Below are 24,740 nucleotides of genomic sequence, written 5' to 3'. Positions count from 1 at the left end.
AGCATCCTAGCTTCAGTGCAGCAGTTTCCTTCACTAAAAATGGTTCCTGGTGCTCGAGTGGTTTTTAGAGTTATTCTCAGGGACCTGCTGCCTGATTAGATGAGGAAAAGCTGTGCCTTGTTCTCAAGCAAAATCTGTTTCAAAGCACCCTCTGCAGGCTGAATCCCGTTTTTTTTTCTTGTTCTTCCCAGGCATGGGAGAAAGCTAATAACCAGCTTGCAGATTTATTGAAGTGTAGTCATGCTAAAATGGAATAATCTGTGATTTATGGAAAATCTGCAGTGTCAGTAAAAGGTATCTGTTTAATTGGAACTCTGAGATGTCAACTCTGATAGGAGCTTGAGGTTACTACAGTAACTGGCCTATTCTGTTTTGTTCAATGGGAGGTGTCTTCAAATGCAGCCCTGTCTCATGCTCCTACAGATACCAATTGCACAATCCAGTTCCCAGTAAGACCTGGTACAAGCTACAGCAGAGAAATCAGTGGGAAGGATCCCACCACAGAGAGAAAGCCACTTCTCTGCTTTCTGAATTTTCTAGGTGGTAAGTAGAATTTTTATATTATCCCTTAGCAAAAAGTAACTGAAGTATTTTATAAGAAAGTTTATTTCTGTTCACTTACGTGCTGCTTTAGCTCAGGAAAAAATATTAGATTAAAATAAAGGGTATGCTTATATAGGAGACAATTTTGGGACCAACATAAAGATTTACCTTATAATGTATTAAGAAATGAATTTACCCTCAGTTTTCTGGCAGATATTTTTATTAATTATTAAAAGACACAGAAAATGTTTACTGTGCGATGGATTTTTCATATTTTAGTATACTTCTGTACTTTCTTGCTCCAAAAAGTTTTGTAAGAATGTCTGTATCAGTCCCAGCATTTCCATACCCTAATATTGAATTTCCTAAATTTTACACTTAGAGTTGTAACAAGTGTAAGTGTTAACTATTGTGAGTGGTAGTTTTGGAATAAGTTCAGTGTTACTGTTCCTGTTTTAATAGCCCATTTTCAGACAGAGTAGGTTTTCTGGTTTGATAAAAGGATGGAAAACACCTTTAAAAAAGGAAATGAATGAAAGAATTGAATGTCTTGGTAAACAGTTCTCTCACAACTATTTCATGGTACGTTTACATTGTAAATTCTGTTAGACTTCTTAAAATAATTTTGTTTGTATGCAAGGTATGGTATTTTTATGTTTGCTCACTTACGTAAACAGTACTATAAAGAGCTTGTTACCAAACACAATTTTGGAAAAAAAATCACCAATAAGTTACTAGCAGAGTTAAGCCCTACAGACTGCTGCTTCTGCAAAATGAGTAGGGGATTTGCAATTTTTTCATCTTCCTTTGATATTGGATCAGTGGGGGGCTAGGTTTTGATGTACTCAGGTAGTTATCCCACATCTCTTTGTTTGGATCATGTGCTTTTTTGGCATCATAGTGAAGTTTTCCTTCCCAGAGCTCATAATATACAGTTATTGTGAGCTATAAGAAGAGACCTATGGAAGGCATCTCCTTATGTTTTTTTTCCCTGAGTATTAGCAATAGCTGTTTATGTTATCCTGAAGACCCAAAAGTCCATTATGCAGGTTTTACTTGAGATAAGTGTGAAAAAACTGTAAGTTCTAAACAAACCAGCAAAAGCAGAAAAAAGCCCCCAGAACTATTCCCAGGATTTAGGGCTTTTCTCTCTCAGTGCTTCAAGCTACAGGAACTTCTTTGTTTTGTCTGTGGGACATGAGGTGTCTCAGTGCCTTGTGCCTCTTAGTGCCCTTTTAATTTGACCTATGTATCGCGGATATGTGGATGCTTTCATTTTGTTTTGCTCACAGTAATGCCACAAACTGTAAGGCTGTCATAGTTTAACACTGGCCCATTAGACTGAGCAACAGATGCTCTCTATTAATCTCTCCTCCCTGATAAAGAAAGGAGAGAGAATAAGGGAGAGAGACTTATGGGTTGGAAACTAAACTACACAGCTTTAATGAAACAGTAATGATAAATAGGAAAAAATTGCTAAAGATATACAAGTATACAGGAAAATTGATCCCACGTTCCTTCCCCTCTTTTCACCCAATAACTCTCACATCACCACCGAGGCTGCAGGGCGGCCCTGGGAAAGTCCAGGTTGGACTCCTGGAGTCGGCAGCAGTTGGGAACTGGAGGCAGGAACACACAGATATGGGCTGGCACGGATCAGGACCACAGGCAGATGAATGGATGGAATCCTCCCAGGATGCTGAAGCAAAGAGGGAATGGGCAAAAAAAGGGAAGCAGGAAAGGCAGGAAGGGCAGGAAGCAGGAAGCTGGCTTGACCCTTGTGATCCCTCAAATTTATACTGAGTATGACGTGTATGGGGTGGAATGCCCTGTTTGATCAATTCTGGCATCTATCTTGTCCGTTCCTCCCCACAGGAGGGCTGCAGGTGGGACCTCTTTATTCCTCTGGAGGGTAAAATGTTCCTCAGAGCTGAGCAGTGTCCTTGGCTCTGCACACCAGTCTCTGACTGTACCTATAAACATCGAGTGTTATCAGTCCCAGGAGCAGACACTGTCTGAGAAACTTGCTGTTAATTTCAGCAAGTGCAGCTACTTACAAGAGACTTAGCTGAAAGCAAAAGTACAAGACGGAAAATCACCTTTATCCTGGCCCAAACGAGGAGAAAGGCTCTAATGACTCAGTCTTTCTATTTGCTGTCTAGAGTTGCAACCTCTGCCTCAGTTTCTACTGAGGTAATTTGGCAGTTTGCTGTTGACTTTGGAAAATGCAAACAGAATTGCATTTTTCTTTCAATTGTCTGAGCTCTTTTTATTTTCAGGGAACATTTCTCTTTGACTAGAGCCACATATATTGCATGTATTAGCACACACAAACCCCAAACTCTGCTTAAACTGTTGTCAATACGTAGCAGTGTGAAAACGGTGGGAAAATCAATAAAGCAAGCACCCAAGTTAGGCAGGGACAATCTGTCCTTTCAGCACAACTACTTTGCATTGTTTGGTGCAGGCTGGTAGCCCAGTATGTGTAAGGTCTCTCAAAGACATCCTTTTTTCAAGAAACAAAAGGGTAAATACAGCATCTGGAACGTATGACGTTAGGCAAATACAAGTTTCTTCCTTCTGAATCATTTTGGCACCTGTTAGAAGTATTGGTGAGGGCAAGTAATTGGCTGTCTCCATTCCTGGACAAAGCTGTATCTCAAAAATGGAGAAAGCTCAGCTCCTTGCAAATTTTTCTTAATCAGCTTTCCATTTCTATGGCTGCATTAACGCTGGCAAGAAGAGATGCACCTTTATTTCCAGTTGTAGTATTGCTTGTGGCCAAGTACAAAATAGACACATACAAAGAAAATATCAGGTTAGAAAGAACCTCATTTCAACCTCCAAACCTAGTCTAAGAGGCTGATTTTCTTTTAAAAACCAAAAATCAATTATTTAATTTTTATCATCTTGCTGAAATATCAGCTTGCTTAAACAAAATAGCTCTAAAAATTAGTAGGACAGTTAGTATAACTACTAGTATAGCAAATAAATTTGTGGAACAGAACCAAACACTATGGGGAAAAAGCTCCCAGCAAAGAAAAAATAAACTGAGTGTTTTTCATGTCTATTTAATTAGTCAAATAATATAATACAATTATATTAAATTTTATTTATTATTTAGCTTAGAGTTTTTCACTTAGCTGATCTTAGGGTCTGTTTGGAGACTTCACTGTAGAGACTAAGTTGATATAGCTGTATCCAATCTCAACTGTGTGCACTTGCCCCACTGTAGCTAGCATATCATTTTTTTAAAATATTTATATACATGCATGTATTTTGCATGCTGTAGGCATTCAGCATCTGGTGCTCTGGAATGCTGGAAAAATACCCTTTGGAGAGATTCACCTTCCCTTCCTTCATAGCTACATCTGACTACGTAAATACCCTGCTGCAATCCCAGACGTATCACTCAGTCCTTCTTTGGAATAAATGAGCAGCTTCAAGTGTATGTGGGTACAAATAGCTTAAAGTCTGCTCACAAAACTGGCAGATATGACTGGACAGAAGGGTCCTTTATTCCTAAAAGGAATAAAAGGTGTCCTCTGTATAAGACAATGCTCAGACACCAAATCACAAGAATACGGAGTGGGCAATTATTGGTAATGATCAATAATGACTTTTGTCAGCTGAAAGTGAAGTCACTTCTGTGAGCTGTTTAGATGTAAACTTAATTCAAGACCAAAGTATATGATTTCAAATCCCTGATCTATCCTTTTCTAAATCAAGGTATAATGTTTCTGCACTTGACTGAAGAGAATTCTAACTTAAATTTATCTTCCTAAAAAAAAAAAAAAGCACCCAAGCAAGAGTAGGCTGCTTCTGCCTCAAGCCCACCATGGCAGAGTAATTCCCCACCCCATTAAACTAAGTGGTAACGATGGATTCATTGGAACATCAGCTACTGCATTGATTATAGAACAAAGAGCATCATCTCAAAGCTGCAAAAATACTGCTACACACACTCTGTGTAGAGCAGCACACGGGATGCAGTTTATCACTGTATGATACTGTTATCTGTTAGCAGATGTACATCAGTAGCATGGAAAGAGCATAACTGATGCAGTGAGGATATATTCTGAGTTATCAATATTTTTTCTTTTTTGCTTTAGATATATGATGGAGTATGTGTATTTGATCTTATCTGCCTTCCTCTCAGTTTCCATGACGTCTGAAACATGTAAGTCACATTTAAAAAATATTTTCCAGTGAGCTTTGTTCTGTAAAAATGTCTAGGCTATTCCCAGTTTGGTAATTTTTTAAAACCTAAAATTAGCTAGTGTTCCTCAAGCCACAAATCACAGCTTAAAAGGTAGCTTCATGTGTTTTCTCTGTATTTTAAAATGCACCAAATGAGTCCATTCCTGTGACATGAACTCTAGGTTCTACCTCTGCTTTTGGGCATCTCTGCGAGCAAGAAATAAAAGGATCTTTTTGGAAGAATTTCAGAGTATCTGGTGTTCCAGGTACCAGCTGGGCTAAGCCTCCAAAAGTATGCTTAAATTACAGCAAACAGGGCATGTGCACATGCCCTTTTCTGTTGTATAAATAAATATGAATTATACTGAAATATGGAAAGTTAATTTCATAGAATGGCACTAAAGCCAGTGGGTTTTGTGTAAATTCCTGTTTTGAATAAAACCATGGTTTAAAGCAGAGGTTTAAATAAGAAGTTCATTTCGAGAAATCACTATTTTCAATTAAACCATCATACTTTTTAGTGTATCTGTAGTGTGAATCTGGGGATGTTTTGCTTTGTTGGGGTTTTTTGTTTTTTTTTTTTTTTGTTTTTTTTTTTCCCTCTGTCTCACACATTAATTACAATTTTTGAAAAAAAAAAACAAACCAAAAAAACCCCAAAACTCCATGGCTCAATGAAAACAAATTTTGCCTTGAAAAAAAATCCAGTGAGAAAAACTTTGCTATACTTAATCTCTGAAAACTCAGGTCAGGTAGTTAGAGACACATGACTGGCTTACTTGTCCAGGGATGCCAAGTTCTCCTCTGTCTCAGTGGGGCTAAGGTTTAATTAATCAGAATTTTTTTTTTAATCTTTGGCTCATCTGCAGTCGATGGAATGGAAGGCGAGGCTTTCGTTATAAAATGTCCCAAATGGAGTTCATCTGTGCAAGTCACCTGGTATAACATGGATACTAACAAAATAATTCCTACAGAAGAAGAGGGATCACGAATATTTTCTGTAAACAGATTTCTTTGGTTTCTGCCAACTTCTAGAGAAGATTCTGGAAACTACACTTCTGTTATACGTTTGTAAGTGCAACATTGAAAAGTGAAAGGCATAGTAAGACTGGGAAAAAATACATGTTTTAATGATACAGTATAAATGATCATCTGTGGAAATTATGCCATTTTTTCAGTCCTGTACACCAATTCATGTAAATTTTCATTCTGCAATTGCTATTTTTATGACTGGTTGTTAAAAATCAATATGTGACTGAACTACATTTGGTTGATAAAACCCAAAACTCACACTTATTACAAATATTTAGTGTATTCCATATGAAAATACTGACATCGATGTACTTTTATTCCATTTTAAAAGTTCAAATAATCGCACAAAGTCGTTCAACATGAGTGTGCAGATTCATCCATACAAGCAAGGAGTGTGTTTCCCAAGTCAGATTCATTACCCAAATGACACCGGAAGAGGAAAAATAGTTTGCCCTACAATTGACAATTACAAGAATGCTACTATCATCCAGTGGTATAAGGTAAATAAAACCCTGGCAGTGCCAGTTGTAGATCAGCTTAACGTAAGCTATTTGCAGCCAAATAAAGAAAGTTTTATTTTCCAGGACTGCAAACCCCTCCAGGGAGAAAGATTCTTCATGGGAGGAAAATATATTTTCATTCACAACCCAAGAAAGGAGGATAATGGTTATTATACTTGTCAGTTTATCTACACTCACAAAGGAAATGTGTTTAATGTATCAGCAACAAGGATTTTCATAAGTAAGGGTAAGAATAGTTTTGTAGCTTGCTAAGATAAAAAAGACTAATATCTTAAAACAAAAGAGGCTCCTGTTTTCCATTAAAGAGAAAAAGAGTTTCTGCTGGTTTGTTTTATCATCCTAATGCAACTTAAGATCAGCCTTTTCGGTGAGTTTTGTGGATGGGGATCCAAATGAAGCAAAGTGAGGGAAAATTCAGACCTGGTCAAATTCTTGCTGCAAGTCTCTGGTGACTCTGGTTACATATTGAGGTTGCTAGAGCTGTCTGGTAGCAGGTATTTCTGAAATGCAGGGTCTCTCAGTGAGATAATTTACTGAGAATCACCTGGTGATCATTGGATCACTGATGTGTTGAAGGGCTGCAACTCAATACCTTTTGGTCTGCCTTGATTTTCTAGTATTTGTTTAATAGTAGGACTGAAAAAGCTTTTTAATTTGTCTTGGATGAGACAAAATGAGTGAGATATATATGTATGCATCTAAAGAGAGAGTGAGGGACAGAAAAAAAGTGGAGCTCAGTGATTACCATGTCTTTGTTACTTTGAATGCAGCCAACATTGCAGAGATTTTTGGGCTTCAGGGTGTCTTTAGCATGCAATCTCCTCAGGAAGGCTTTGTATAGATTGTGGTCACCTTGAATGGTGGCCAAAGGAAGAGACACAGCAATGAGCAGCTCCAGATTACATCAATTTAGATAACTTAAAAATGTGTTTTCAAATCTGCAATCAGATCAGTAGAAAAATAGTCAGAAAGAATTTTATTTGAGGGGAGGTTGAGGTGGAAGAGCTTGGGTTCTGGTTTGGTTGTTTGATTTATTTATTTATTAATTTTCCCCAGAAATAGATAATAATCATTTTCAGACTGATATCAGACCTTTTTGCTGTGAGGAGGAAACCAGCTTGTGGACAGAGTGCAGATTTGAAACATAAGAGCCTTGATTCCAGTTTTTGCTGCCGTGTTCAGATTTCAGATGTGCAGTTCTGATTATTCTGAGCTGTACAGAAGATAGGTTTGAGCTGAAACCCAGTACAGTAGCTTAGGAGGTATCAGGTCTTTCCTCCCCTTCCAACCATGTAATATACCCTGCTGGTCTACATGACACTTCTCTGCCTAATATTTTTTGTTTGAATGAACTTTCATCAAAACTTCTCTTGCTGGCCAGGAGTGCTGTTGTGTCTGCATTGTAATAAAATTGCTAGGTTGTATTTTGCACAAAGGTATCTAAATTTTTAAAAGCTTTTTTTACATCCAAGTAGATTATTTTTTGAAGTTGATCTGACTTTCTTTTGAAATCATTGCAGAAAGCAGCCCTTGCAACATGACATGTGAAATCTGAGCCGGGTATGTCATGTCTGCTTCACTTTTTAGAAAATTCAAAGTGTTTAATGGAAACAAACTTGAATTTTTATCAGCCCTTAATATTATTATGCTGATGAGTGGAGCTGTTATATTTTGATGAACATTACAGTTGCTTTGCAGATCCACACTGACCCAGAGGACCTTCCTCTCTCTAGGAACGCTGTCAGCTAAGAACAGCATACTCAGCTAGCTAGGAATTGATTTTTTACTGACTTCTTTTTTACCATATCCAACCAATGAAAATTAGAAACAGTTAGAATGGGTGAAAAGAATTGCTTTTCTGGCAGGCTGGTAAGCAGAGGATTAAATGCAGATTTGTTTTAGGGAAGTATGGCTATGGATTTTGCAAAAGTGCCTTGAGAGGAGAAAAACTTAATGAGGGAAAGGTTACCAAGAAATGTGTTTGGAGTGGAAAATATGAGACAGTATAAAGGACAAGAAAAGGTGAAAAAATGCATCAAGGGGAAAAAAAGTTGAAAGATCTGAATGCCTCATTCAAGTCAAGCGGTTGAATGTACTCTCGACCTGTCCATGAAAATTATTACTGGGGACAGAAAATAAGTATGTCAAAAAAAATGTAGTATATATAGGAAATGATAAGGGGTGCTCAGTGCCCTGGCAGACTGGTGTAATGGGCAGCAGTTGAATGCAGCAGAAGTGCACAGCCAGCAGCAAGAGGGTCTTGGGAACTATGAGTGCTCATCTGTCAGTCTGTGGAGCTGGGGAAAGAGAGGGGAACATGGAGAGGCAGCTGTGGGCTAGAGGATCCCCATTGCAGATGCTTCATAAAAGTACATATTAGCTATTTCATATCAGACAAGACAAGAGGGCATGGTCTCAAGTTGTGCCAGGGGAGCTTTAGGTTGGATATTAGAAAGAATTTCTTTACAGAGAGGGTGATCAGGCATTGGAATGGGCTGCCCAGGGAAGTGGTGGATTCTCTGTCCCTGGAGATATTTAAAAAGAGACTGGATGTGGCACTCAGTGCCATGGTCTAGTAACTGCAGTGGTAGTGGATCAAGGGTTGGACTTGATGATCTCTGAGGTCCCTTCCAACCCAGCCAATTCTATGATTCTATGATTCTATGATTCTATGATTCTATGATTCTATGATTCTATGATTCTATGTATATGAGTAATTTATCAAATGTCAGAAGGAATCTCTTTTTAAAAACAAAATAAGCAACTGAAAAAACACACAAGCCTATAAGTGCATTTGTTTTTTTCCCACTCAGAGCTAAAACAGTGCTTGTGCAAGTGAACTTTTCCTTGCTCTTTATGTAAAAAGGTAAAGGTTAAATAAAGTAGGAGAAAATATTTAAACTTTTATCATATGCAGAATACTTAGTTGCAGGAGTAAAACCAGATATTCCCAACAGACATGTGAAACACTGTAGTAATGTTGCTTTGCAATTCTGCCTTAGGATCTTAAAATGTTAACAGTGCAGATCGTATAATTATCTTACAAAATGCATTTTTCACAACTTTCTAAAATGTACTTTTTTTCTCTCCTTAATTTCTAAAGAAAAACCCTCACCTCTCCCTCCTCAGATTTTATTTCCAAAGAATAATGATGTAATCGAAGTGGAGGTTGGTAAGTGCATCAAATTGTTTTTAAATTAACATTTTGTGGAATCTGCAAGCAGATTTAATGCTGAAGTTTTTTGTTATGGTTTTCTACTGTAGTGTTTACCAGATTTAATTCACCCCAGGCAGTGATGTGAAGTTCAACATAACTGATGGGTTATTTAGTATTAAGCAGCAATTTAAGGGAATTTAAGTAACCCATTCTACCCTTACTGGAACAGGCTAGGATTACTCACACAGTCCATACTTACATTTTAGCTGAAGGAGCTTCCATCCACTTCAGAGAGGGCTCTAGCTAAATCCCATGAAAATTCTTGATGGTACATCTAAGAGACAAGAACAGGCTATTTTGCACCTGGAGATACTCCTGGTTACTTGCAGTTCCCCCATGGGCAGAGGAGCTTTGCCTTTGCTGATGGAAGGGGAAGAGCAAGGGACTGGTTGGTGGCCCTGAGGCTGAGGAGCACTGCCTGGCTCCAGTCCATGTTGAGCAGACCTGTTTGGTTTGGACATACTGGGAGAGTTGAAAGGAGCTGGGAGTCCAAGGAATGAGCTTAGAAACAGAAGGTGGGAGACTCCACAGTGCTGTGGGCTCCCTGCTTCTCTTTTCCATAGGGCTGTAGATGTCAGGGATTCAGGTTCACCCTGTGTGACCTGCAGCGTCTCAGTGAGGTGTCTGTGCTGAGAGCCATCTGAGGTTTTTGTATAGTCACTGGTGAAAGGGGGACCTCTCCAGAAAGTGACTGAGCTTGACTGAAACAGAAATAGGTAGCCCAGGATGCCCAGGGCAGGTAAAGTGAGTCTGGGCCACTGGGAGAAGGGATCGCAGTTACTACTCCATTACTGCTGTCCTATAGCAAGATTGCTCTGGCAGCAGATGCTGCAGGGACCCAGGGCCCTGTCTGTGGTGTGGTGCACATACCATGGCTCTGGGACTTGCCATGTTGACTTGGATTCCTCTTCTTTTTTCCTCTTTCCCCCAGTTGCTTTGTCACCCAGAATTAGATGGTCTGTGCCCCAGGACCACATTTTTCCAATGAGATGGTCAGTCTCTAGAGTTCCGTGGGCTCTGCCAACTATTCTGGGATAATAAGTAATCTGGCACTGGTGGCATGGAGCAAACTCACTTGGCATTTAAAAAACTATTTGCTTTACTGGTTCTAGTGTCTGCTGTTTGTAAGAATTAAGGGATTTTACATGCTCCCTAGTACCAGTTCAGGATGTAAGTCATAAGATTTGTAAATCCTATCTAATTGCTGCTTAAATGAAAATTACATGGAAATAGTTTAAAGTGTTTTAATTAAACCTTCTTCCAGTGCAATGGTGCCTCTTACTTAGGAATAAATATTTCCTAATGACAGATACTTAATAAGTTATTTCCTGTTTTAGTCTTGCTTCAGCTGGTTTATTTTACTTTTATCTAGCTTGAATAAAATCCAAAGTAAACCTCTGCACACAAGACTTGTGCAAAATAATATATAGTAAAATTTAATAACATTATTTCCATGTGCATTTATGTGTAAACCAGCATTTACTTTCCATATTCCTCACTTTGATTACATGGCTTAAGCATCACAAGTCTACATTACTTTCATCATTGAAAGCCTAACTAATACTTTTTGCAGTCCTTTCTGTTGCATTAGGTCATTTATTAAAAACCTCATTTTACTATCTCTTTTCAAGTCTTGTCTATAAATCATTGTTTTCAGATGTATTTTGAAAAACTGTGTCAAAATTGTAAAGCAAAAAATTCACAGATGGTATGAAGATTTGTAGGAAAAGATGCTAGGATGAAAATGAAATCATACTTTTTCACCAAGGAATGTTTACATATCTTTGTATCTTGATTAGGTGCTGCTTTTTCTCTGAAATGTCGGGCCCTTCTGGGGATTAGGAAAGATCCACTGGCTGTTGTCACATGGGATGTGGACAACATCCCAGTGAAACACTTGGATATTTCAAGATTTCAGGAAAAAACTGATTCGTAAGTATGTATAACATCTTCCATGCAAACTGTGCCTCACCATTAAAGTCAATGGTACCAACTCTTTCTCTCTGTTTTAGTTTTGAAGGACCTGAGCATGACTATTACAGAGAGACCACTTTGAATATTTCGAAAATAAAAGAGGAGGATCTGCAGGCAAATTTCACCTGTGTGGTGCTGAACAAAATGCAGAACACAAAGGCCACCGTGACATTAAAACGCAAAGCAAAATGTGAGGGTTGGATTTTTTCACTTTGTTTTCTTACAGTTGGCACTTAGTTTGAAATATGTTGGTGATTTAGATTTATTATTTGTTTTTGTTAGTATGAAAGTTTCTGTTAGTGAGAAGAAAAATCAGCCTGCTTTCAAGACAGTCGTGCAATTTTATGTTTTTGTCAGGTCAAGAAAGTCTTGGGAGTAAATTCTGCTGGGGGTGGAAGGGCATCAGCAAGAGGTTAAATATGCAGAGAATGACTGTATCAGCCCTGTGATAAGAATATCCAGTTTCTAGGATATTTCTGAAAATTCCCCTTGCCTCGGAGGCAGGCAGTGCACCTGGATTTGGAGCACACTGGGATAGTGCAGTCTGCTCTTCATAATACTCTGTGGTAGACGAGGCTCTGCAGATGGGAGCTGGGCAAGGAACTGACCTTAGCTTTGGTCACCAGAGTTACAACGCATTGTGAAGAGCAGAGATTCATCTCCTTTTGAGAATCCAACTGTTAATTCCAGTGTGAAACTGTGGCAGAAAATAGGAAAACCTTAAAACCAAAAGTTTCAGCTGTCAGTGTGCCACTTTGCTGGCCCTGCCTTCTGTCCCATCCCACATCCACTGTAGTGCCTTGGTTTTTGACTGAATGTAAAGATGTGTAACTAACTTCTCTGATGTCTAGTTTTGTCCTCTCTCCCTCTGAGCACCACTGTGTGCCACGTAGAGTTGTGAGTAGTACTTTGAAGGCTTTGCCTTGGTTTTGTTTTAGAGTTCATGGTTCTTGTGATTTCCCCTAGAGAAGGAAACTCCAGAGCAGTAAATGGTGGGGGGCTGGGAAGCTCCTGTGGGAATTAGTCTTTTAATACAGATCCTTAGGCACTGTTGCCAGCACCACTGAGTTAGATTCTTATGGCAGAAAATGCTATTGTGTCTCTGAAGGCACAACAAGAAGCTGCTGTCAATGTTTTCCTTTTTTTAGCCCTTCAGATATGCTGAACAGCTAAGGATCTAAAGAAGAAATCTCAAGGCCTTTAACAGGGGTTAATTTTCTATAAGACCATGGTGCAGAAGAATAAAATTAAGTGTACTGTGATCACAGGATGTGGTTAGCTCCATGTTCTGCAGTAAAGGAACAGCTTTGACTGTTCAAGATTTCCCACAGGATCATGACTCCAAAGCATAAACATATTTCCCTGCCATAGCCTAAACTGGAAGGAATGCAGGTGAATTATGACAAAAGATGGTTCATCATCCTGCAGGACAGCACCCCAGAGGAAGGTGGCAGGAAATGTTTTGGTTAGAAGTTACTAAATGAGTGGGAGCACAGTATCACTCAGGATGCTGGAAGTTCATCATCTCTGCAATGAATTATCTCATTGTGGGAGTGTACTTGCAGTGAGAGGGAAGGAAACTGAGCAACAATTCCTGCTTGCTCTGTTTCAGGTGATACAAGTCCTTTACAGGTCCCACACTACAAAATAGATGAAGGAAAGCATAGATTTTATGTTCTATATTCACTGTGTCATTGAATTTGATTTCTGTGGTAGACAAAACTTATTTTGTTTTTTATCCATATAGGTCTTCAGTAAATGCTCATGAAAGCACTTGACTGTGAGCTCCTTTGCTGCTGCCTCTGCTGTGTGGATGTCTGTCCCCTTCTTCTTGTTGCTGCTACTGTCAAGATGTCTGCTTCTGCTCCTCAGAGCTGTTGGTGTAAGCAATGCTGCACTCAGAAATGGTTGTGCTCTGCTTTCGTCCTCTCTCTTAAGTCTTCACACAGCTGAGCAATATTTGTGCTAAAGATTGTCAGCTTACCTCTGAGTATAATAAAAATGCTTGTGCCTCTCGTCTTGTAAATATGTAATAAAATTGTGTACTCTTCTTTTTGTGTGTTTTGTTTGTTTATTAATTTGTTAATGGGAAAAATGGGTTTGTTGTTTGGTTCTTTTTTAAAAATATGTGATTGTTACGTAACGTTTCCCACAGCACAGCTTGTGTCTGCTAGCTACTATCCTGTTATTTTCCTTTTTACAGAGGTTCCTGTCCTGTATTCTTTTTTTTTTTTTTTTTTTTTTCCTTTTTTCTTTTCTACTTTTTCCTCCGGGATCATTCAGCAGGTTATGTTATCCTTATTTGTAGCACAGATCTGTGAAAGGAAGAAAGGAATGTATAGGTGTTGTGCCACTTACTACTCACATTAGTCCCTTTTGGGGGCATTTAATGAACTAGATAAATAGTTTTTAGAAACACAGGTGACAGACTAAAGGAGGAAGCAAAGATGCTGTAAGCATTAGAGATCCTCTCTGTTAGTACCTATTCAGTCTTACAGCACGAGTCTCTGCCTTCAAAAACCTGCTGAATGAATGATTTGGCTCACAGTATGGAAATTTTCTGCGGGAACCAGGAATTAAATCTATTTTTCTGAGTCATAATCAAATAATTTATGTCCTAGCTCATTGTTAGCAATATCTTTATTATTAACACAAACGAGTTGCTTTGATGACAATTGTAGTCCACATAAGGATAAAAAGTTGTCAGAGAGGAGGGATGAGAAATGGAGGAGTTTTTTTCACAATCAACATTGGTGAGAGCTGTTTGGTTTTGTCTCTATGGATAACCAGAATATTCTCTTAATACAGACAGGAACTGACGTCATTGGCAGGGCTGTTTGACATTTCTCACAGAAAAAGTATATTTTCCAGTTTAGGGTAAATGCTGTGCACACATGTGTATTCACATAAGCGTGTGAAGAACAGTGCTGAATTGTGAAAAAGGTGTCTGTCTCAAGTGTCTTTTCACTTATTTTTCCTATTTAAAAAAAATATTTCTAGGAGAGGCTGGTCAGCTCTTTAGAACAGTACATGACTGAAGTATCTCAGTTATCAGGAGTAATGAAATGCACACAATTGATTTCAGTGTGATTTCATAGTACCCAGACTGTGTACACTATGTCTTCTAAACACAGAGAAATAGGAAAAGTATTTCTGTGTTTTAACAGAAGAATTTAAAGAGGATTTGGCTATGAATTTTGACAGTCTCTGAAGGTGTGTTCTTGCCTTCATTAGGAAGTGATGATGTTCCTGCATCTTTCAGCTACTGCTGAAGATGAAGATCTTTCTCCATTTTTTTTCATCCATCCCCTGTCTAGACTTTTATCACCCCCAGCCAGTATGGAAGCCACCCTTAAACACGATTTCCCATCCTTTCTCTCCCCTCTTTGCCAAAACTGTTTGGTATCTTCTGATTCCTTCACCAGCACTTGTTCAGAAACACATTCTTCATGTTTTCATAATACCTCTTTACAGAAAATATAGGCTGTCTCGTTTCCTCCATGTCTTTCAGCCTTATGTCTCACTTTTCAATTCCAGAGCTGGTGATCATCCAGATTTTACCTTTCCTTTCTGCCACAGGACATGTCCTGCCATGTGCTCTGAGATCACTTGCATAACACCTTGCATGGTGTGCCTCTGGTCACTGTAAGGAATTTGCTAAGGAACTTTTAACTCTTTTCTTCCACCTTTCCTAGTGAAAGGTAGATGTTATGTAATGAAAAGTAGATGGTCTTGCTGGGCACCTGGTGAGAAACAGAAACTCTGTTTCTCTGTTTCTTCCAGGCTGCTCCCAAGCGCCCTCCACAGTTGTTTGGTATCTCTCATCCTGGAAGATGCAACCTCTCAAGAAAGAGAAAACTAATCAGCTACACTGTTCATGCCAGTTCAGCTTATTTATAACTGCAGTGGACCAGTTCTCACAAAAGTAGCTCTAAGGGCAGAGAGGGGGGAGCTGGGAGCTCCTGAGACAGAGGCAATGACAAGTAATTAAAGAAATGCTGGAAGCATTAAATCCTTTTTGTGTGTTTTGTGTGTTTCAGCTGGCAGGAACATCCCTTTAGTATCCCCTTTAACTTGTCTGCTAGGGATACATGGGCTGTCTAAATACCTTCCAAGTCTTCCCCTTTTTAGTAATATGTAAGCTGCCACTGGGTTTTCATTCCTCATCTTGAATCAGGCCAGATTTAATAAATGGAGGTAGCTTTTCATGTGTCTGACCCACAAGCTTCATCTTATTTCTTACTGAGCATTCTTCAGTTCTTGTTCACAAGGAAATATAGAACTCCCAGAGCACCACAAATGTTTCTAGAGTGCCAGAAATTCCAGTAATTCAGAGCAGAGATAAAGTTCAGCCCAGAACATCAGCTCTGTTCTTCCTCAAAGATAATTAATGCTGAACCTAACCTTTTGTCTCATCTTTGGTAGACAGATGTAAACAGGAATTCCAGACCCAGACCTCTGCTATTTCTGCCTGGAAGTGCATCCACCTTAGAAGCCAGAGAAGTTACTAAAAACTGCTGTTCTTCTGGAGTTTGTCAGGAAATCCTTCAAATGTTGCTTTCTGACTTACTTGCTCTAGTGTTTTTAATAGCTGTAGTGTTTCTAATAGTAACTCTATTCCCGTTGCTCTTCAATATAAATCAATAGTATTAGAAGGCTGTCTACTTATGAACTCTCTGCTACTAAATGATGCAGCAAAGTCAAATGAAACAACTGAATCCATTCAGTCTTGTTCAGGACCTCCAAAAGTGGCTTCTGGCCCTTGCTCCTATGGTGCTGCAGATGGGTGACTTATTCCAGAGAAATGAGAGGCTGAGTAAACCTTACTGGGAACTGAACCTGCTCTTCCAGGAACCCCTGTGAGGTTCTTGTATAACACTTTGCAAAATGTATAAGCACAGGAAACTTATCACTATTTTCCCAGCATTGGTCTAACCAGTGAACACCCAAATGTAAACAGCGTTTTTTGGGTTCTTAATTGCAGATGTTGTTGTTGGAACCTGTTGCTTTTCTGCATGTTTTATAAGTACTTAGTTAATGCATTACAACAGTGTTTGCAATGTTGTGATAAGCACATGCTCAGAGAATGAAGATATAAAAAATAATGGCAACCTCTGATGCTTGGATCGTTCTCACTAGGTAGTGGAAGAAGTTTCCTCGTTTTTTCTCTGTGTTAATTGACCAGGGAAATGTAAGGATAAGAAGCTTCAGCCCATGGATTAAATTCTCTATGGTTAACAATACACTCCTCTTCATTGCAGTGGGTCTTCCTAACATCTTCTTGATCATAGGATTGCTGGTTCTGCTAGTTGTCATAGCAGTCTCTGTTACACTTTATCAGTCCTTCCGAGTTGATATCGTCCTATTGTATCGGGAGATATTTCAGCCCTACTCAGTCAAAGATGGTGAGTAAAAAAAGAGTAAGAAAGTTTAAGAAAAGAAAAAATGGCAAATCATACAGAAGTGGAGTTGTTGGGTAATTGCTTACTAACTCGTCTTACACCTGAACATGATCCTTCATTTTCTCATACTTTCTGAAATCATTTAGATAAGAGGGAACATACATAGCTCTGGTAGTGCTTTACATTCCCTTGTTTTCTGGGTTCTGTAGTAATACATTACATAAAAGAGGGGTTCAGCCCTGGCTTCATGTTTGCTGTTCTTTTTCTTTTTTAAAACAAAAAAACTTCCAGAAAACATTGAATGATAAAAAATACCATTTACAGTTCTATTAACTGTACTTGTTGTGTGCACTCAAAAGCAAAGGAACCACCCTGCTGGCTAATCTGTGAACAGGCACATGTTAAAGCAATACAATTTTTATAAGCCAAAAATAAAGGTGCCAATATTGTGGAAGACACTTCTGGGGGGAATACATCCCATCCAACTTCAGGGGTGGACTTCAGCTCAGGAATAAGACATCTAAATTTAATTTCATGTAGTGAAGATGCACGCATGCCAGTTCCCATCACAGACATGAGGCCTGGACACCTGGGGCTGGGTTCAGCTGTCTCCCTGTAAGCAGCTGATGATGTTGGAGCTTCCTTAGGACTTGAGACCTGAACCCCTCTACAGTGGAAGCTGAAGGGCTATCAGTACCCAGTGATGCTATGTAATGCAAAATGATTCTTTGATTCTATGCTTTTAAGTGACTCAATCCAGCTCCTCATCAATAAAATCAACTGATCTAACCAGGCACTGGGACCTTGTGCATCAGTGGTCTAAACATGTGCATGCAGAATCACTTGGCATGGTCAAAACCCAAACACATAACACACATCTGCTGGGATGTTGTAGACTTCTGGAGCAGAGTCTGGAAGATTGGACAGGATAGCACAGAAAGTCCCTAATTGTACAATCATAGAATGGTATAATGGTTGGGCTGGAAGGGACCATTAAAGGTCATCAAGTCCAAGCCCCCTGAGGTGAGCAGGGACATCTTTAACTAACTCAGGTTGCTCAGAGCCCTGTCAGGACTGATCTTGAATGTCTCCAGGGATGAGGCCTCCATCACCTCTCTGGGCAACCCATAACAATGTTTCCCCATCTTCATAGTAAAGAAATTCTTCTTAATATCCAATCTAAATCTGCCCTGCTCTAGTTTAAGATCATTGACCCTTGTCCTATCACTGCCCCTGTAAGCAGTCCCTCCCCAATCACATTAGATGCTTGTATTTAGGCAACTCAGCTGGGCCCCTGGCATTTAGACAAGAATAATCTGGATCACTCTACAATTCACTAACTGCATTGACCAGTTCTCCACTGAGGGTAGCAAGAGTTTAGACACATAGTTTTTGTGTAGACACCTAAATTTATGTTTTTTTAACTTTGAAGCTGACTCGACAGATGCCTGCATGATAGATACCGACAGCTAATTGAGGTATTTCTGTTATTTATGATTAAACAGGAAAGAAGTATGCTTTTTAGAGCAGTTTCCATTTAAGTAGATTTTATGGTGAAGTGAATCATGCTCTGGAAATGGTTATTTTTTTTTTTTATTGTAAGAATGGTCTGGATAAGAACCTCAGGTAGTAAAAAATCCCCTTTGAAAGGACAGAAATTAAACACTTGGGCTTAGAAAACAAATGCTCTGTTGGGAAATGTATTTGAGAGAAATGAAGAAAAAAGTGAAAGAAATATATTACTTGCTACTTGGTTCTGAGTGTAAGACTAATTCTTGAGTAATGGAGCTTTTCACTGAGAAGTATAATATGTTGTGGGAATGATGAGTAATTTCCTCATGGAAAGATGGAAGAATTTAAGTGTAGTGTTTTGTCCTGAAAGACAAAGGCTATTAACAGCCTACTGTATCACTACTGAAAGAACAAATGCTGAACTTCCTCTCTGTTTTATGCTGATTTGCATCCATCAGTTGAATTCTTGCTCTATATACTTCTAGACACAGCCTTCACAAAACAGCAGTCAGGTTCTCCAGAGTTCAAACACACAGGACATAACACTAAAGCATGGAAAACACCAAAAATGAGAAGTGTCTGATTTCCAAACATGTACCCGATGATATGCATTATATGGATTAGCAGGAACTTCTACTTAGATCTATTTCAAAGACTGGTATTTTTATTTCTCTCCTAGCTTTTGCTAGACAGCTCTAATTCATGATAATACAACACACTTTCCTCTTGTTTTGCCTTGCAGATGGGAAGATATATGATGCATATGTTATCTATCCCCAAAACCACAACAGCGAAGCTAATTTTGTAGAATACTTTGTTTATCAAATCATGGCAGAGATTCTCGAAAATAAATGTGGATATAAACTGTGTATTTATGGAAGAGATACATATCCTGGAGAAGGTAAGTTTCAGATCAGATAATGCACTGAATGATTTGTTAAGCATGAGAAAATTGGGGTCCTGCTCTCTTAGGAATATACAAGGTTCCTTTATGTTCCTGAGCTTGCTGCTCATCCCCTCAGCTACTGTGTGTCTGCTCCTTCAGGCAGAGTGACACGATGCCAATCTCTGCTTGTCCATGTGCTGAGAAAAGCAAGCTACAGGACAGGGGCAGAGATTCTTTATCATCTTCTTGGGTCATGAAGGTGATGTGACCCTAAGTGTGACTCTTTTAAAAGCACACCTGCTCTTCAGACAGGGTAGCTCTGCTCAGCCCTTATCTGGGCAAAGCCACAACCAGACCATGCATAAGTAGTCTGCAAGGCACGGAAGAGGAGGAAACCACAAACTAAGCTGAGGAACTTACCTTGTTATCACTCAGGGTTTGTCATCCTGTTATGAATGTGTTAAGAGCCACAGGAAGTTCAGCTTCTGTTCACTGTCACAACCTACTTCACAGAAGTCCCAGCACTAATTCAGGAGAGAGTTTGTATTCTTTATCTCTGCTTCCTCGTCTTCCAGAATGGAACCATCGTAATTAATCTGTGCTAATCCCCATATTGACACCTCTACAGTACATCTTGTGGTTGCCATCATCTACATGCTACCTTCTTTCCCCCAGACCTGACTTGTCTGTCTATCTTGTTCTCTAATTCTTCTGTGGACCATATCTTCTTTCCCTGTTAGTAAGCAGGCATGAAGGCAAAGCTGGCACTTTTTTGTTATATACTTCTGAAATCATCTGCACTGGGGCAGGTGTCGTTCATCTGCCAAGAGCTGGGCTGAGATCTCTGATGTCCTCTTCTGACAAGTAGCAAAAGTGCTGCCTAATCTTCAGAAAAGTCACTGCAACAAGAATGTAAAAAAACCTGCAGGAATTACTGAGCCTGGCCGTTCCCAGATCCACTGACAGTAGCTCATAGAACTGTCAATGATAAAAATTTATGCCACCTCTTCTCGTGGTTAGGGACAATGCAATATTTTTTATGGGACACTAGGAAAACTGCACATGGCATGAACTGAAGTGAAGACTGTGGGACTTAAAGGGGGTTCAGAAAGTTACATGAAATCAAAGGTAATTTTTCTGTTCGAAGGCATTAATGGATGCCTGTAGCCCAGAAGTGACAGATGGAAGACTCATCAGCCAGTCTTTGACAGTGAATAACTTTTGTTTGACTTGTTCAGCCTGATTTAATGAAAAGTCTAAAAATGTCCTGAGTATTGACCATAGTCTTTCTCTTCTGGTTGACTTTCCTAGCCTTCTACTTTTTCTTCCTTGTCCATTTTCATGGCCCAAAATGCTTTCATCTGAGTGGAAAAGCTACTCCAAGTCTGCCTGCCATTGGGAGAACTAAAATTGTCTCTTCTTCTTGGCAGATGTACTTTACCCATATGCTCCCCATCTTGTTTATCTTCTGATCTTGTTCTGATTACTTTCTCATTACCAGGTTTCCAAGTCTAAAACCTCACAAGTAAAATATGCTTTGTATAGTAAAACAGGAAATGCCACTTGGAATTATTGGGATCCTCCCTGAACATGTGTCATAGCATGTGATGTAAAGCTCCATGTAGTTCCAGAAAAAAATATGCAGTGAGGACATAAAATGGAAATATTATTTCAAGACATGCTTTCTCAGAGCCAGAGAAAAGCTCTATTACTTGAAGCTTGTGTTCTTTCAGTAAAAAGAAATGTTAACCAGAATTATGGAAGTGATGAACAGCTGTTGGACTCTTGTTATGCTTCCCTAAACTACCATTTTTTTTGTTTCCTGGATTTACTGATTAATTGCATTTTCTACAACCTAATAGTTGCCATAAGAGGTGGAAATGCAAGTATTACCCAGTAAACCAAGAGGATACATCAGCTTCCCATTTTACTCCATTCTTCTTGTGGTCTCATTGTTCTGCCAACTGCATTCCTTGCTGCAGAATCCAACCAAACACTGCTGGAGATGCTGTATCTATAATATATAAAAACTTGAGCAAATAGCAGAGGAATGATCATGCTGCATTAAAGCAATGTTCTATGTAGCTACATGTCCTATCTTCAGCAGTGACTATAAGCAAAGGACTGGAATAGACTTAAAGAACAGGGCAAGCTTATGTTAATACTCCCACTAATGTATCCTCCTAGCAGCATTTGTACTTCAGATGTATAATTTTTTGTGTGTAATAGTTACTAATGGATTTTTCTTTCACAGTATTTTCTATCACTTTCTGAACTTGCATAAACTTCTAACAGCCACAAACCAGCTTGCAATGAATCCCTCAAAGCATTTGCAGTATGCATCTCCATCTTTCCTTTTGCCAAAAGTATGGCATCAGAGATACAAATGGAGAAGTGAACACCTTCACAAGTAAATGGTCTTTCAGCGTTTAGCACAATGAACTGCACCTGAAAATTGAGAAAGATGATTTTTAAAACTGTTGTTTTTGTGGGACGTAAGCATATAACAGTAGCTGCTTTCCTTAATTTTGCTCACCTTTGAAAGAATCTACTCTAACATTAGAAATTATAATGAAAAAGAAGAAAAGTGAAGGAGTTTGAATGGATTAACATCACAGAAAGGCAAATTGTTTCCACAGAATACTTTCAGACCCAAGAAATAAGATGTGCAAATCATCAAAATGGTTCTCTCCCTGACCTAGGAGGCTCTGGGCCTCTCATAGACTGAGAAAACCCTTGCAATGGGCTGGCAGTCCCCAGCAAAGGAAAGGCTGCATATGCAGCTGTCAGATGACACCTGCAAATTAGTGGCTTTCTTAAATAATTGTTAAATGGAATTTCCTCAGCTTGTCTCCCACATCCTTTTTTTCTTTTTTGTCCCAGCATCACATGCTCCCACAAAAACAACTCCACCTTTCATTCTACAGACCACAGGAAACTCTCCTGCTGGGGCTGAGCATTTCACTGGGCAGGCACTCACCTGCAGTCTTCCTCCCACAGACAGCACAGAAACTCATTATAAAAAGCAGCTTCTGGAGGTTGGATGTGGAGCTTTCCAAGCCAGCCCAGGTGTTTCTCCCTGTCTTGAACCAAAAAACAGAGAACAGAATTGCTCTCTGTTACCCCTCCTCCACCCTCCCAAGGGAAGATACAAGAGGATTATGGAAGAGAGACTTAAAGGTTGGAAGTTAAAACTGAAACAGGTTTAGTGGAACAGAAAAGGGAGAAAACCACATGGGATGGGGAACAAATATATACAAAATCTGATCTTGATGGTTGCAGAGATAAGTGTCTGAAGGTCCCCCGGGGGCAAAGCTGACTTGGGAGAGGGGCCCATGGATCTTACCAGCACCTGATGAATCTGAATCCTGCAGAGAACATGGTGAGCTGATCCCCTCTCCCCAAGACTTCTGAGTGCAGCCAAGCAGCGAGGAAGAAGAGAGCAGGAAAAGGGTGGTGGGCTTCCAGTCCTCCTGGCTTTTACAGAGTATAGAAGGAAATAGGAGGGCATATTGATCCCTCTTTATTCTGCCTCTCCAGGTTAGGATCCTCTCTCTAGTATTAGTACCCTAAAATTAGCCTGGCCTCTCAAACCACAACACTTCTATAGTCTGTCAGCTCTTGATTTTGCTAAGTTCAACATGGCCAACATCACAGTCCCAGCTGTGGATTGACTGACTCTCCCTAATACATCAGCAGAAAACAAAAACACCTTTAGTCTTGCTGACACACACATTCCCAAAGGGCGGGTCCAACCCAATGCACAGAATAGCTTAAAAACAAGAATGCTACAGTTTAGGAAAATTAACATTCCCTCTTAGCAAGCCTCTTAGAAGCCAGTCATCCCAAAGTCTTCAAATGCTTAATTTTGATAGGTATGTATTGCAGGATCAGCACTAAACTTCATTCTGAATAGGATTCCTTATGTGAAGTCTATTGATCAAGCACAAATTAGATGCAGTCCAGATCTACTGAACTTGACCTTAGGTTGTGTTAGAAATTACTAACAGTTCTTAAAATTAGTGAAAATATTAATATTTCAACCAAAGAAAACATTTGAAAAGAAAGGTTTTTTTGGTTTTTTTTTTTTAATTATTATATTATTTTCCAGTGAATAAACTTGAGACTTGTCAAGGTTTAACACTGGGCTGGCAATTAAGTGAAGGTAGGAGAGAGACTGAAGCGAAACGCATCTTATTTCTGGATAAAAACAAATGGAAATGAAGTGCCTAAGCACAAAAGGCTTCCTAAAAGCCAGGGCCTCACTCTTTTCTTGTACTCTCCTAGACACAGCAAGTGCAATTGAGAAGAGGATGCAGAAGAGCAGGCGACTGATCATCCTTCTAACACACCAGCTGATTAATTGTGAAGAACCTGCTTATGACCAACACATTGCTCTGTACAAAGCCCTCATTCAAAAGGACACAAAGCTGATCCTGCTGGAAATAGAGAAAATTGGGGTTTATGAGCAACTTCAGGAATCTCTTAGGTTTATTATTAAGCAGCAAGGTACCATCAAATGGAAAAAGCAGCACACTGGGCACCCACAGTCACCCAGTTCTAAGTTCTGGAAACAGGTCAGGTACCACATGCCACGGACTCGCAAGCCCCCGTACTCAGCTAATGCCAGATGAACAGACTATGAAATATTGTTCCTCTCTCGGGATGGACCACATGCCTGAAGCTCCTTTTCCTTTCAATAGGTACATGATTTTACAGTCTAGAAGTCTGGCTGTATTTTTGAACTTTTTTTCAGTCCTTCAACTTAGTAACAATAAAGTGATGGAGAAGGTCTGGGCAGCTGAAGGGGGTTTTTATGCATGTTGGAATTCTGTAAATAAATCCTCCCAGGCTGTGTGTAGAATTTTGCATGTCACAGGAAATAAAATGTGCCTCTAACCTTTTGACATATAGTTGTACATAGAACTGAAATTTATGATTCTGAATAGCTGAATGCCCTGCAGGTTTACTTTATCTTTCTAAAGATATCTTTATCAAACATAAAGGCCTTATTTGACTTCTAAAGTATAATGTATATGATACAAATAGAAAGATAATGTTGGGCTTTTAAAATTTTTTGCACCACTGATTTTTAAAAATTCAATAGTAATATTTACACCATGAAATTGTATTCCTCCATAGTGTGGGTGCTTCAGAAAAACTGTTTTGAGACTGATGTGAACACAGCATTTGAAAAAAATTAATTGGTAAGGGAAATAAATACACAGATACATATTTATATGATTCTTTTATTTTATATATATATATGTATACACATTATCACACAAAGGGTAAATTTTAATTCTGTTATGTATAACAGACCATGCTGTTCCCATTGTTATGATGTCCAGGTAGAAACATAATTTTAAAATTTAGGGCTTTTAGGGAGGTGTCTTTTGTATAATTATAGCATTCCTATGAGCTACTGAAAAAAGAGGCTGCATTTTTTAACA

The 24,740-nt window shown here is 39.1% G+C and overlaps 1 protein-coding gene across 2 annotated transcripts; it reads left to right on the top strand.

The window, feature by feature from the left end:
• The first annotated feature begins 427 nt into the window (after positions 1-427).
• IL1RL1 (interleukin 1 receptor like 1) lies at positions 428-24,526 on the top strand. 2 transcript variants are annotated; one of them, XM_071744964.1, is made up of 10 exons: positions 4,657-4,723; positions 5,613-5,814; positions 6,107-6,275; positions 6,360-6,522; positions 9,400-9,468; positions 11,313-11,445; positions 11,526-11,683; positions 16,749-16,892; positions 19,144-19,302; positions 23,575-24,526. In XM_071744964.1, the coding sequence occupies exons 1-10, from the start codon at positions 4,660-4,662 to the stop codon at positions 23,919-23,921; spliced, it is 1,608 nt and encodes a 535-aa protein (XP_071601065.1). In that variant the 5' UTR covers positions 4,657-4,659; the 3' UTR covers positions 23,922-24,526. The 2 variants fall into 2 exon arrangements, with proteins under 2 accessions (XP_071601056.1, XP_071601065.1); XM_071744955.1 differs by lacking the exons at positions 16,749-16,892; positions 19,144-19,302; positions 23,575-24,526 and adding exons at positions 428-543; positions 13,235-13,538 and having other exon boundaries at positions 4,656-4,723; positions 11,526-11,677.
• Positions 24,527-24,740: the final 214 nt, after the last annotated feature.

The sequence above is a fragment of the Heliangelus exortis genome, chromosome 1 (assembly GCF_036169615.1).
Source record: "Heliangelus exortis chromosome 1, bHelExo1.hap1, whole genome shotgun sequence".
Lineage (NCBI taxonomy): Eukaryota > Metazoa > Chordata > Aves > Apodiformes > Trochilidae > Heliangelus > Heliangelus exortis.
This window is presented reverse-complemented; position numbering and strand designations above follow the sequence as displayed.